The sequence below is a fragment of the Trachemys scripta genome, chromosome 13 (genome assembly GCF_013100865.1).
Source record: "Trachemys scripta elegans isolate TJP31775 chromosome 13, CAS_Tse_1.0, whole genome shotgun sequence".
Taxonomy (NCBI): Eukaryota; Metazoa; Chordata; order Testudines; family Emydidae; genus Trachemys; species Trachemys scripta.
Window position 1 is genome coordinate 38417250 of NC_048310.1, and position 14951 is coordinate 38432200.

A 14951-nucleotide genomic window follows, 5' to 3' on the forward strand; every position below is an offset into this window, starting at 1 on the left:
GGCCCAGCTTGTTCTGTCCAGCCAAGCAATAGGCTCTCCGGCGCGTGCCCCTTTGCAGGAGGTGCGGGTACGTACTCTGCTGCTTGGCTTGTGCTGCTCCCCCGCGGCCTAGTGAGCTGAGATTCAGACCTGGTTCTGTTCCAGTGTCTGCGTACCATCGTGGGCATGAGGGGGGACGCTCCAAGGTGTATATATGTGCACGTCCATTCCTGCCCTGCTCTGCCATGGTCTGCATGCCCATGCACTGGGCACTCCTCCTCGCTGTACAGTGACAATAGCAGGGCTCCTGTCCCTTGGTGAAGTTATGCTGCTGGTGAGGGCGAGACATGTGGCTGACACTCAGTAGGGCCCTGAGTCTGGCCTGGGTGGTGGACTTTGCAGGCAAGCAGGGCCCTGGCAGGTGTGAGTAGAGACGGGTGACCCAGCAGTGCAGCCTGCATGCTTCCGGAGGCTGGTGTGAGAGCACCCTCACCTGCCAGTGTAGCATTTATCCATGCGAGATCAGGACCTGCTGCAGAGGCAGGGAGTCGGTTAACAGCAGCTCCCGCTCAGCACAGTCTCTCCCCAGCGTGGCGGGCTCCCCAGTCTGTTCTCGCGACAGCAGCAGGTAGGGATTCCGGCCCCGCCATATCCTGTGATGAGCTGGACCGACTCCATGGCAGCAGGTTTTTTGAAGGGGCTGCCTCCTGGGGGCCAGCTGGCTCAGCTGAAGTGGGCATGGTTCTAAGCCGGAGCATGGGCACAGAGAGGGGAGCCAGTGAAGAGGCCCTGGAGCAGAGCTCCCAGGTGGAGAACTTGGGTGTGAGCAAGGGGCTGGGTGCTTTAATCACCACCGTTGTGTGTGGGGGAAGGGATAGGTAAACTTCTAGCCACCATCTGGAGCTGTCTGCACTGGCCCCTCCCACTGCTGCCAGCCCAGGAGGATAAAAATCCCATTGTTTTATCAAAATTGAACTTTTTTAATTTAAACCTATTTCAAATTAAATTTGAAATTGACAACCTACATCAAGGCCTAAATGTGTTATATCTATTGTCATTTAAATTAAAAACAATAAATAATATTAAGCGGTACGTGGTTGCTGCCAAGTTTTAAAACAAGTCACCCCCCTGACCTGCTGGAAATCATCAGCGAAGCACCTGGAACCAGAGTTTGTTGAAGTGCTAAACCAGCTTTTGACAGCAATAGCCTCTTCTGCAAGTGCAGCAGGAATATGTTCCTCATTTCACTTTATTCGACCTGGTCAGTTCAAGGGCCAGTTCATTCAAAATGAAGAAACCAGTTGGCAGTTGAAAAAGCAGGAAGGCTTGTTTTTCTTCTTCCAATCCAGGAAAAAAACCTAAGTATGAGAGGATGAGTTCTGCTAGTTCTAAAATCTTGAAGGACCTGGTGACCAGAAACAATCAGTACAATTCCTTAACTACAGATTATCCTGCCTTTGTTTGTAGATCAGTCAGTTTTAAATGCAAGACATATTTTGATAAACTTTCCAATAAATCTTTCTTCTTATGTAGCCAGCATTTTTAAGGTAGCCATAGTTAGTTTTTAATAAAACAACACCAGAACCTTAATGCTGGTTTTGTGCATTTTTAACTTTGAATTTCTATCCAGATCACAAATTAAAAAATTAATCTAGTGAATAAGGAACACATAATCCAGCATTTTCTAACACAATAAATGTAAAAATTAAGAATTGGAATAAATTTTAGGATAAGTTATGTAAGTTGCTTAAATGAATGTCATTACTCCTGGGGGAATTCTGTGCCTAAAAATTCTGTGCGCAGTATTTTAAATTTCTGCAAAATTCTGCGTATTTTGTCAGAATAGCACAATATAATCTCACTAGTTTCAATTATTTTTGGTCATTTATTTCAAAATCCCTGTCAGCAAGTATGTCTATAACAATACAGACAACAAAAAAACATTTGGGAAATGTTTTTTTGACAAATAGATTCCGTACTAGGCATACTAATACAGAACTCTGATTAACAATTAATTTAAACTACAATACCGAACTGTATTTCCTGCACCCCTCAGAAGCAGTGCAAAGGCTTGGGGGTGTCGGGGGTAATGGAGGAGCTGAGGGAGAGGGAAGGAGCTGGGAAGGAGCCTGGTTGTGAACTTGGAGCGTTGTTGTGTATGGGTGGGAAAAGTATGGAACAGGTTTTTTGAGGGGGGACAGGGAGGGATTGTTGGGGAGCTTCCCTCATGTAGACCCTGGCTGACCCCTAGCCTCACCCTTTCAGTCAGACACATCTGCCCCTGTCCCTATGTGGCTCTGTACCCTTTCCCCTGTCCCCATATGTCTCTGTGCCCCCACCCACCCATTCCCCTTTTTCCTATGTAGCTCTGCACCCCGCCCCATCACCATATGGCCCTGCACCTCCCTCCCTCTTGTGGCCCTGTGCCTCCACTCCCATTCAGCCCACTAGCAGCTGGTTGAATCCCCCAGCAGCCCCACACTGTCTCCCCATAGCTCATGTCTCCTGACCTGGTGTGACAGGCTCTGTGAAGAAGGCAGGCTCTTTCTCTTCCCTAGCTGGCTGGGAGCTGCTGCTGTGTTCTCTTGCTACAGCGCCGTCTGGTGGGCAAAAAGCAGAACTGCAGCAACATTTTGACAACCTTTTTTTCTGCACAAAAAAATAAAAATATGAAAGGCTCATTAATTATGCATGCATGCAATCGCACAGAATTCCCCCACGAGTAGTTAAATGTGTACAGAGCTAGTGCTACCCTCTGGGTTAGCAAAAAGGAACCTCAAAATCAGTGTAAAGCACATATCTGGCTGCAGATCCACGTTTCAGTGGTCACCAGTGAATGAGACTCAACCTTTCCTTGGAAAAATCATTTAAAAGTACAAATTTAAAACATAATTAAAATTAATTATTTAAGCCCAGGTTTCCTGCTTGCTGCTTTAAATCATGATTAAAATTTGTGATTTTTAATTGCTTTGATTTAAATCTCTCCACCCTGCTGACAGCCATGGTGGGGGACTCAAGGCAAAATAATGTAGTGCAGAGATTGCTGGAGTGCACAGAATGGTGTCGAATGAGCTGCCTGGAAACCAAGGTGGTAAGGGGACTGGGGGAATGGATCTGGCCATACTCCCTATGCCCGAGTAATTTGCCTGCTTCTCAGCTATGATCTTTCCGCTCCTGTAGCTTGCTGGTGCGGTGTAGCCCACATACAGTTAATGTGTAATTGAACTCCTCTCCTTGGGGGGTTGCTCACTGCAGCACCGTTGGGTTTGTTCAGCTGCCACCGTAACTGTGTTGAAGCAGTTTACAATGTGGTGGGTGCTGGAGGAGTGGCTGCAGCCCTGGGCTGGGATTTCGGGGGCTCTCACAAGTGTCAATCCTGTTCTGTACTCGCCAGGAGACCTCCAGGGAAGTGGCGTTGGTGAACAAGCAGGGAGCGGGAGTTGAGTGACCCAGCGCCAGAGCATGTTTTTAGGGGCTCGGCGCTGCAGGAGGTGCCGCCTTTCCAATCGGCATTGCCCAGTTACCTTGGCCACACTCCAGCTGGAAGCCCTCTGCAGTTTCAGTTAAATTTGGTAGTCCTCACTTCCTGTCCAGGAATGAACTGATATGGCTGTGCACTGCTAGGCTGTGTTCCACCCCAGAGGCGGACGCAGTGCCATGCTGGGTGAGGTTGTGTGGCACGCTAGGAGTTGGAGGGCATTCTATGGGCACTGTTTCCCAGAGGAGCCATTGCAATCAACTTGCCTATTTACCTGGGCATCGATATTCTAACCCCGGGGTTGGCAACCTTTCAGAAGTGGTGTGCCAAACCCTCATTTATTCATTCTAATTTAAGGTTTCGCATGCCCGTAATACATTTTAACGTTTTTAGAAGGCCTCTTGCTATATGTCTATAATATATAACTAAACTATTGTTATATGTAAAGTAAATAAGGTTTTTAAAATATTTAAGAAGTTTCATTTAAAATTAAACTAAAATGCAGAGCCCCCCAGACTGGTGGCCAGGACCTGGGCAGTGTGAGTGCCACTGAAAATCAGCCTGCGTGCCACAGGTTGCCTACCCCTGTTCTAACTCTTCAGCGAGGTCCTCTTCCACTTGGATGTGCCCGTGTATCCTCGCCCCTACAGGGCACAGTGGCTACCAGACAACCTGCTTGGGTATGGGAAACCTTCCTCTGGGCACACCGCACAGCTGTGAAATCCTAGCAGAAACTGGCCCCAGCTGCAACCAGACCTGGAGCGAGCAGCCCCTTGCATAAAGCTCACAGGGCAGCCAGCGTGTGGAGGGGCCCAGCTGCACTCCACGCTTCCCAAGGCTCATTCAGGAATTTCGCAGAAGCCTGCAGTGCCTGGCAGGATGTGCCCAGGTCTTGGGCTGGGCGGAGCCTCGTCCAGACTGTTAACAGCTGTGAGCGCACTCGGCTGGCTGAGCAGGAGTGGGGTGACTGGCAGCAGAGCCTCTGCACCAGAACACACCCATTTCCACCTGGGACGAGGCTGCAGCCAGCCCCCACTCTACCATGGAAGCAAACTAACCAGGCTGTCTCCCTGCTGCCCAGACACCCCGAAACGTGCTTCTATGGGTCCTAGCAGAGGGTGGGTAGGGCCCCTCCAGCCTGGACTCAGCATGGCTCCTAAAGCCCTGGAGGCCAAGTGTGGTTGTTGGCTTGCACCCGTGCTGCAGTACAAGTAGGCCTGGTGTTTTCCAGGCCCTGTCCCCAGGACCCACACCTGCTAGACACGGGTAAGGGGGGCTGGCCGGGAGAGCAGGGCCTGCCTTTAATGACCCTTGGCCAACCCTCCCTTTCTGTGGTGCTTACACTGAGCTGTCTCGCACAGCTCCCTGCCCCACAGTTCAGAGCCTGACTGGGACCTGGCTCTGCAGCCGAGCAGGGAAATGGTCTTGGAATTTATAACCATTCCCGTTAAATCAGAGGCCCCCAGAGCCCAGCGCAGGGACCCCACTAGGGACTTGCCAGCATCCCGAGTCTCTCGCATAAACTGCTGGCTTCCACGACTGGCACTGCTGCTGTGCGAACGAGGAGGTAAACCCCCCCCACCCCAGGAACGCCAGGGATTTGCCAACTGGCACCAGCCCAACCGGTAAGGGCAGGAGGTGATGCAAAGTGCAGTTACACTGGTACTTGGCACACAACACTGAGTTAAACGCAGGGGTTTTTTGCTTCGCTCCCCCCGCAAGGTGGGCAGCCTGGGGCCCTAGCTCTGGGCATTGGGCCTGTGCATCTGTTTCATTTTCAGGCCGGTGAACCCTGTCAGTTTGACTGCCCTGCGGCTGTAGTCCTGAGCACAGAGGCCAGGTGGAGTCTGGGGCAGTGGTGCCAGCCCATGCTCTGGTACAGCAGGAGCAGGGCCCCATTGTACCTGGACTCTGTCCAGCCTATTCCTGAGCTGAGGGGCAGCAAGAACCCCCTGCCCAGGGAAATGGGGGGTTGGCACAGCTGGGTGCACTACGGAGCATTGCTTGTCTGTGGTCCGTACTTGGGGTATGGCCAGGGGCAGCCGCGGCTCCGCACCTGCCCAGCTGTAGCCAGCGCCTGGGCGGGGTTGCTTGGCAGAGAAGGGAGCGGCTGTGCAGGTTATATCGCGGTGAAAGCGGGAAGGGGTGGATGCAGGTTCTGGCATGGCTGTCCAGGCTGGGCACGCTGGCAGAGCCATGGAAGGCAATAGGAAGTTGCTAGGCCTGCTAGCCATGGCGGGCTGGCCTGGGAGCTGTGGGAGGTTCGGGGGTGAGCTGTCACTGGGGCAGGAGGGAGCTGAACAGTGTGTGGGGTGGGGAACCAGCCAGCCCACGGTCACTGAACAAACAGTGCTGCGGCCTGCAGAGGTCAGTGTGATCTCCTCTGGGGTCACTCCCATGGTACCAGTGGCCTGGCTTGGCAGTGGCTCTGGCCTGTGAGCTGTTACTGGCAGGCTGGGGGCGGATTCATGAGCAGGGCCCAGGCCAAGGCCTGCCCTGCTGTTGTGGTGACCCCCCGTGGCTAGAGATGGGCTCCTGGCAGCTAGAGCGTGAGGAGAGGAGCTGGGCAGTGGGTGTCAGGGCAAGGGTGCGCTCGAGAGGAGCGGGGTTGGGGGTTAGACATGAGGGCCAGAGGTGACAGGAGGCTTGCGCCCGGGGCTGAGAACCAGGGTGTCCTGAGTTCTAATCCTGCCTCAGGCATGGGCAGTATAGCTTTGGGCACCTCGCCAGGGTCCATGGGCACTGCAGCAGGAGCCATGCTGGCAAGGGCATCACAGCTCTGTGGTGGCTCAGCTCCTCAGGCAGGGCCAGGGCCCTGATCTGCATCTAAGGCCTCTGCACAGCCCAGGTCAGAGCCCTGCATGGCAGAATGGCATGGGGCTGCACTCTCTGTGCTGGGGGGTGGCACTCACCCATCAGCCGGGATTGGGAAGCTTGGCCCTGGTGCTAGCTGCCCAGTGCTCTGAGTAGAGCAGTCGCTGTGCAGGCACTGGGAGTGTTCCTAATCTTAGCGGGGTAGCAGTGCCAGGGATCTCCGGGGCAGCAGCGCGGCCAGGTGCGTCTCAGGGCAGCTGGCAGGTACGAGCATGGGGCTGCTTTGGTGCCAGCCCTGCGCTCTCGTTGCTGGTGCCGCCTCCCAGCTCTGGGGGAGAGATCCTGCCATGGGAAATAGGAGCAGCCTTGCCCCCTCTCGGTGATCGAGTGGGCCACAGCTGGGCAGGCTGTGCTCTGGTTAGCCCCCTGCTAGGACTGGGGTGAAATGCCAGGCGAGCACGAGGCTGTAGTCAGGCGCCACCTTCCCCTCCGCACCCTCCCGCCAGTGCCGTGCAATCTGGTCCAGCTATCTGTGTCAGGACTGTGCTGGCACCGCACCTTCCCTGTCACGTGGGGGAGTCTGGCACGCTGTGAGCCGGGGCTGGGTCCCTGGGAGCTGGAAATCAGGTCAGGGGGAGGAGACTGTCTCTGCATCGCAGGCAGGGTCCCCCTCCTCCCAGTGTGACGGATTAGAGAGCGCGCTTTCATTGTTGCTGGGCAGCTCCCTGCTCTGGCACATCACCCTGCCACTCCCCTGGAGCAGCCCCCTCCCCTCATGGGGCTCTGGGAATCAACCAAGCAAGCATGTCCCCTGCCCGTGTCTGCCAGACCTGTTCTAGCAGCCAGCGCTTCTGCCTCTATTCCCGGCAGTGTTGCTCTCCGAGAGCCGGGGCTGGAGCAGGGTGTTCATCTGCCCTGCTCTTTGCAGCACCTCCTGCTGAAGTGGCACAGCTCTGAGCTCCCTCCCCAGCCCAGCCAACATCACCCCCGTGCCCAAGTGGAGGTAGCATTTTCGTGTGCTTCCTGCTGGGGTGGCTGGGAAGGGAGGCACTGGGAGCCCCTGCAGTCCTTGCTCCAGCACCAGTCCCTGTGCTTCCCCTACCCCCCCCGCTGTATCACCAGAAACCCCTGTGCAGGGGCGTGGTGTGCTGTGGGGTAGGGCTGGCTCTGGCTTCCTGAAGCCGGGGCTGGGTTGGCTCTGCAAAGCCCCAGCCCAGGCTGGCAGGTCTGTGCCCTGCACTCGTAGCTGGTGCCTTCAGTCCATGCCCGGGGGCTCCTTGTGTCAGAGCCATGGAACCCCATGGCCATGGGTCTCAGCAGTCTGTCTGTCCACACTCTGGGAGGCAGGACAGGGGGACAGCAAGGAGACTGCAGTCTCAGGAGAGGGGGCAGCCGGCTTGCTCCGAGCTTGCTAACAACTCAATCTGCATGGTCTCCGCCAACCCCGGCCACTCCCCGCAAGGACACGGTGATGTCTCTGCTGGCTCATGGAGCGCGTGAATTCAGAGGCTGGTTTTGGCCCTTGTGAAAGTGTGGAGCTGATAGCGCTGGCATAAAAAGCAGTGCACTGCTTGAGCAGCCTTTGCCATGCTGGGGCTCCCCACACAGCTCCGCCAGCCCCCTGTTGTTCCAGACCACGCCTCCCACAAGGGAAAAACTGGCCCTTTGCATGGGACTGAGCCATGGCCCGAGTTGCCAACTAGTCTGCGATTCCTAAGCTCATCTCCTGAATGACTCGGAGACCCAGTTCTAATGGGCAGAGCCCGCACGGCGGGCCCAGCTGATGTGCAGGCATGGAAAAAGCAGCGCAGGTTTGGAAGTGGGCAGTGTGTGGGTGCTCTCTGGGGGTGCTTCTGCCTCATTCGCTGGCGTTTTCCTGGCTGTAGGGCAGGCACTGTGGCTAGCTGGCAGTCGATTCCTGCCTCATGACCAGATGGGCTGGGGAATTGAGCACAGAGCAGCTGGTGTGCCATCGCTGGGCACCTTTTGTCTGTGCCGGGAGGCAGAGCGCAGAAATCCTGTGTTCTTCCTGCCAGGCCCTAGGAGCTGCCGGCACAGTCTCAGGGACAACAGCTTTGCCTTCATGTGCCCAAACGCTGGGGGCCTCCTCACCCCCCAGGGCTCTCCTCCCAGAACCATTTAGCACCACGTGTTCTTGCTGCTGCGCCAAGCCACTGGAGAAAGCAACCCTTCGGGGGCAGGAGGTGCTCATTTCTCAGAGCTAGCCAGGGCCCTGCGATGGCAATAGACCCGCTTCCCTGCCTGGCGTGTGTCCAGGTGGCACAAGGCAAGGCTCCCTGCCCGCTGCTGGATTTGCTTCAGAGACCAGGTGCAGCCTGGATCAGCCGCTGGCCTGCCAAATAGAAGGGCCCTTGGGCAGCAGGGCAGGCAGTTGGGGGTGAAGGAGCGGCTGGTGACCTCAGTTTCCTGCTGGGCCCAGCTCTGGCATGGCTGCTAAAGCTTGCTGAGGAGCCTTCGTGTTGCGGGTGGCTGTGTCTAATGCACTGTGCGGGTAGGAAGGATGGGCTGGGAGCTGGGGAGTCTGTTTATCTACCTTTGTCCTGTGTGGTCTTGGCCAGGGCACTCTGTGCCTCAGTTTCCCCTCTGGTGACCCAGGGACAATGGTTTATTGGCTCGCAAGGGTGCTTTGAGGTTTTCTTTGTATCTGCACAGGGCAGTAAAAAGACAGTTACTCAGTAAGCACCTCCAGGGGTGCAGGACTCCCCTGGTGCCCCCAGTGATCGGGACCATGTAGCATTCTGTGGGGACATGGATCGCCACCTGTCTGTGCAAGGGGCCCAGGAGCTGCTGGGCCAGTCCAGAGGGGAATAGGACAGGTTGTGGGGAAAGGGAAAGGCTCCTGGCCCTGCAGCCAGCCTGGCCATCGGGCCAGCTCCAGTTTGGGGGGCCCAGTCACTTTACTGGGAGGGAGCTGTTCACATCCATCCTGCATGGAGATATGACCGATGCGAGCTGTGTGCATCCTGCATCTGTTTCCCCACCCACCCCATGCAGCAGCCTTCGTGGGGCCATAGCGCCCGGAGCCCCCCATCCCTGTAGTGATCAGCATGGGGGGTGAGCAGGCAGAGTTGCAGGGTGGCGCGGGGGCCTGGTGCACAGCCCGCAGGAGCTGCTCGCTGGGGATGGCAGTTGCCCAGCATGCTGTCTGCCTCCCTCCTCATTTCTCCTCTTTCGGCCCCTTTTAGATGACGTGCTGACTAAAGACGCGGGCGAGTGCGTGATCTGCCTGGAGGAACTTCTACAGGGGGACACGATAGCCAGGCTGCCCTGCCTGTGCATTTATCACAAAAGGTACCGGGCCGGGCATGTGTCACTTCCTGGGGAGCTGAAGGAAGGGACAGGGCTGGCTCAGCCTTCTTCTGCAGAACGGCTGCTATTGGGCAAGCCCTGGGCATACCCTCCCACTTGCCCAGGGCATGTGCCCGCAGCCCCTTTTCCCCTCCGCCTCATCTCAAACAGAGCTCTGTTCCCAGCACTGCCACTGACTAACTGGGTGGCCTCAGGTCCTTCCCCCTCCCTGTGCTACTGTTGCCCTTGCTGCCAGTGGTGATGATCCCCGCGCCACGTGTTCATTGCCAGGCTTTGATGGCTGCAAAGTGCTGGGGAGCTCTGGCTTCACCCCCAGGAGCTGGGCAGAGTCCGACGCTGGCTGTGGGGAGTGGCTGCTGCCCCGTGCTGTTGGGGAAGGGATCTGGGGGAAATGGATAGGACAGATGAGTGGGGTCTGTTGCATTCCCAGCGGGAATCCATTTCCCTTCCCATACCCCTTTGCTCAATGCTGAGCTCTTGGCTACCAAGCAAATGTTCCCGCACACATCTGCGGAGTGCCCAGTGGTGCCCTGTTTGCTCCTGGGTGTAGCAGTGCAGTCAAAGCCTCTCAAAGGGCTTCCTGGTTCGCCGGCTAATGCTAGAGGTATTCTAGGGGATTAGACCACAAGAGCTCAGCCCCTCAGCTGGACATCCTTCCAGTGGCACGGTGGCCCCTAGCACGGTGCTGGGCTATTGGCTGAGCCCTGGGCTAGAAGGGAGCATACCCCCACAAGTGACAGAACCCTTGGTTTTCTCATAAAGCCCCCAGTCTAGGCAGGCCCTGACCCTGCTCAGCTCGTGACCTCTGCTGGCATCGCAGCACCAGGCAGTGTGCCTGGAAGAGAGCCCTCCAATGTCTGGCATTTCCCCAGAGTGGAAGAGGACAGGCCACTAATGCAGGGGAGGCTGTGAGCCAGGCCCGGGGGCACCTGTCCTGAGCCTGCTCCAAGGACTCGCCTTCATGGCAATGGTGGGCGCTGTGCCGAGGCCAAGCCGCACATGTGGTGTACACATAGCTCACAGTCTGTCCCCACAACGCTGAGACAAAGCAGCAGCGCGAACGAATCCGCCAGCAGTGAGTGAAAGGCTGTGGAACATGCTGTCTATCTGAGCCCCATCCCTGGGTTATCTGAGCAACTCCCAGTCTTCAATAGATCTATCCTCCTGGGGGACAGGGACAGGCCCCCATTGGGCAGAAAGGGAAACTGAGACACAGAGTGACTGGGGGACTTGTCCAGACACCCAGGGAGTCTGTGGAAGAGCAGGGAATTGAACCTGCTCTACCGAGTGCCTGGCTAGTGCCCTGACCCACTCCTCCTCTCCTAACACTGGCTACCCTGGGTGCTGAACCAGGACTCCTGGTATGGCCAGAGCGAGCCATCCCCGGGGCCACCTCACAAACCTATAGCAGTTTCCTCTACCCCAGCTTTCTACCTCAGGCGCAATGATGCAGGGTGCCCCTCCTACCTGCTCAGCAAATCCTTCCCTCCTGGCACTCAGCTCACAGCGCTGGGGTGAGAATTCTGGGCATTTCATCTGGAGAAGCTGCCTTATGAAGCAGTTTGAGCTGAAGGAGGCACCTGGTAGAGCGAGCTCACTGCCTGCTCCGTGGGTACAAAATGACTGTCGTCTCTCTCTCCCCAGCTGTATAGATTCGTGGTTTGAAGTGAACAGATCTTGCCCAGAGCATCCTTCTGATTGACCTCCTGGGCATGCCTGCTGACTTCTCTCTAAGGTGAGGCTCTTTCTAACGTAGGATACCCCACCCTGCCTCTGGGTGTGGAGCCAAAGGAATTTGTAGCCTCTGGATTTCTGCTCTGTTGTGCAGCTCTATGATGGATAAAGAAGGCTTTGGAGTGATGTATGTCCTATAGGTTTCTTTTACCTTAATGGTGTCAAGTCTAGATGTTGGAGGATCTCTAGGAGGTCTTGGAGGTGGTTAGTAGAAGCTCATACACCTTCACTAAAGAGTCAGGAGTGGATGAATTTTTTTAAATTAGCTTTCTTCCGTGTGTGTGTGTGTGTTTGTGTGTGTTTCATTGGAGTTGAATAGTAAACCAACCCCAAAGCAAGTATTCACTTGTCTCAGGATCTCCTCTCCCTGGGGCCAGATGAGAGCAGTGTTACATTTCCAGGGTGGGAGGCTGATCTCTGGTTGAGCTGTAAGGAAAATGCTTTGTTTTGCAGCGACCGTGTCAGAGCGCTGAGCCGGTGTGATTTGAAATAACCCGGGCCTAGTATGAAAAGCAAATTGGGGGTCATTTGTTTTTATCAACATTCAAAAGCAAAGTGTCATCATTTTAAGTGCAGTTCTGCTGCTCAAAATGACACTAAAAATAGCTGCCTCTTCTTTATCTCCCTGGGGGCATCTGTCAGAGCTGCTGGCTCTGTGGGGCCAGCCTTCCCCGGGGGAGGGAATGGGGGCTGTTCCTTCCTGTGCATCAGCACCAGAATTGAGCCCTATGTTTTAATCAGCTGCACCTGTGCACAGCCCACTGCAGGTGCGTGCGCAGGGGTCCCAGGTCGCAGCACGTGGCCTGCGGAGCCTGCCTTCCCGGTGATGATGTTCAAGAGGGGAAGGGGCTGGCTTATCCAGTGAGCCACTTTGCTAGGGAATGGCTGAGTGAGGACAGCCGGAGCTCCCCGCCCCCGCACCAGGGCTAGCACTTGAACCATCTCCTGTGTCACTTGGTGACCAGCAGGCAGGGCAGGGTCCACCTGGCTTCACGCTGGCCAGGCTGGGAGAAGGGCAAAGGGCCGACCCTTGAAATTGGGCGACTGTAAATGGGGCCAGACCTGTTCAGGGGGAGGTTCCAGAGCTCTGACTAATGCAAGTGAGAGAACGTCCCTCCGGCTGAGCTGATCCAAGACAGCTAAGAAATCCGGACTCTGTTTCCCTAGGCAGATTGGAGAATCCCCCCTTGTGTGTCAGGGCTTGTCCACACAGCCCAGCAGCAGGGACTACAGGGGCGATTGCAGCTCACGCTGAAGTGTTGCACTGTAACCGCTCCATGGTGACTCCACTAGAGTGAACTAAACGGCCCCAAGATCACGTTCACTAGTCCTGTTTGAAACAGGGCTAGCTTAGCACCACTTGGGTACCTTTTACTTCACTTGAGCAGGGTCTACACAGGGCAGTTACACTTCGGGGCTGGCTGCCGCGATGCGCACTGAGGGGCCATGTAGACATAGCCTGAAGTCCAACGTTGTCCCTTAACGTCTCCTTGTCCTCCAGGGATCGGAACGCTCGGCGAGTACGAGTTTAACCCTTTCCTGGTCACTGCACGGCTCCCTGCTTGTGGGGAGTGTGTCCTTTCTGCAGCATGGGGCGGTGGAAGCTAGACATGCACACGCTGTGTGGATGTTGCAATGCACTGGGGGCGGCGGGTCGGTCTGAAGGCCCGTCTGCATGCATTCTGGGCACGCAGCCATGGGGTACTGTCAGTGCATTCCCCCATGGAGCTGGCCTGGCCAGGTGAGACAGGTATGGTGACATTGGGTTGTGTCTCTCTCTCTCTCTCTCTCTCTCTCTCTACAGGGCACCTTGCTGTACCTGCCATTCATCCTCTCCCCTTCCCACCCGCCCCAGCTGGAGTTTCGGGCTGACCTTTCAACTCCTCAAAAACCAGAAACTTGAATCCACTTGGATGCTGCCAATTTTTTTTATTTTTTTTTTTATTTAAAGGAAAAATCAATACAGGTGAGCCTGTCCCTGCAAGCAGAGCTGCCTTCTCCCCGTACTTTCACCTCCACAGCCACTGACATGGGGGGAGAAGAATCTGCTAAGCAAGGGAGAGGAAGCGGGAGCAGTGAATTGCGACCCTGAAATGAAATTCCATCATGTTTGGCTTAAGGGCCTTTTCTTCCAGCCGTGAAAGGAAAGCTGACCCGGGACGGAGCTGTCATGGGCCGACTGGCCAAATGGAGCACGTCTTGTTTATTCCTATTGAAACCCAGATGAATTCCTGTATCCCTAGCGAGCGCCTCCGCACTGGGCCGGGCCTGGCACTGCAAGCCCTGCTCACTTTTGCACTGACTACGGATTTCTTTTCCTTTTGAGGACACCAAACGGTAATCAGCCGAACATGACAGGAGACGAACGGCCCCCAGCAACGGGGGCAGCTTCTGTTCACCTGCAGGAGGTGTTGTAGGTCTGTCTTTAAAGTGTTTACAAAAAAAACAAAACAGTTCAGTGTCGACTGGTGTGTTTGCCTGGTGATGTTTTTGGACTGACCGCTCTTGAACTGGGCTATTGCCACTCAGTGACTGAAATAGCCAGATGCCACCCAAAAAGCTTTCATCCCCTCACCCGCCGCCTCCTACTCAGCCTCATGATACCTAGTGGCCAAAAAAAGGATTCCTTATTTCTTTTGGGGGGGGGTGTGTGTGTGTGTGGGGGGGGGGGGGGGTGGGTGTGTCAGTCATTACAGTTAAAGGTTCTAAGTCACAAGCATCCTGCAGAGGATCCTTTTTATTAGACCCATGTGGATTTTTTTTTTTTCTTCCAGACAGAAAAAGGAGAGGTGGAATTTTATTCAAGCAAACCCCTTTCCCCCCCTCCCCCTCTACCCCCTGCTGTTGAGGAGAGCAGCACATGGGAGAAGCATTTTAGCCAAGTTCCCCAGCGGTGGGCTTGGGCCCTGCCGGAAAGGTTTCTGTATTTATATATTTAAATTTTTTTTTTTTTTTTTTTTTTAAATTTAACTAAAAAAAAAAAAAATTGTTCCGAGCTTGGGAGGGAGGGGAGCTTTCTTCATTAGTCCAGGTGTTTTGATATGGTATTAAAATACTGTTCAATAACCTCCTCGCTGCTTTATTTCAGTGGTATTAGTGAAGCAGTGTGGCATGGGAACCAGCTGCTGCCAGGTGCATGGGCCTGGAGTGGCAGGATGCCTTTCAGTTGCTGCAGCTTACATGTGGGAGTTGCTGGGTATGGGGTGGAGCATCCTTGTTTGGGGCATTGGATTGGACAGTGCTGGTGAGGGGGTGGGGCTAAGGGCACTAGATTCCCCCCCACACACTGCTCATAGCCAAAGGCCAGAACATGCCATCATGATCATCTAGTCTGACCTGCACACTGCAGGCCACAGAACCTCATGTCCTGTGATCGACCCCTAGCCTCTGGCTGAGTCACTGGAGTCCTCACATCATGGTTTAAAGAGGTCTAGTTACAGGGAATCCACTGTTTACTCTAGTTCAAACCAGCAAGTGACCCGTGACCCATGGGTCTTGGCCAATCTGACCCAGGGGAAAATTCCTTCCCAACCCCAAATACAGTGAGCGGTTAGACCCTGAGCAGGTGGGCGAGACCCACCAGCCAGACACCTGAGAAGGAAGTAGTAACTCAGAG

The 14951-nt window shown here is 55.2% G+C and overlaps 1 protein-coding gene across 1 annotated transcript in view; it reads left to right on the forward strand.

The window, feature by feature from the left end:
- The window catches only part of ZNRF1 (zinc and ring finger 1), a 93704-nt gene extending 79303 nt beyond the window's left edge, over positions 1–14401 (forward strand). Inside the window, exons 3-5 of the mRNA XM_034788374.1 lie at positions 9478–9583; positions 11246–11336; positions 13140–14401. Of these exons, the coding sequence (XP_034644265.1) occupies positions 9478–9583; positions 11246–11303 (164 nt within the window). The 3' untranslated portion in view covers positions 11304–11336; positions 13140–14401. The remainder of the gene's footprint in view (positions 1–9477; positions 9584–11245; positions 11337–13139) is intronic.
- Positions 14402–14951: the final 550 nt, after the last annotated feature.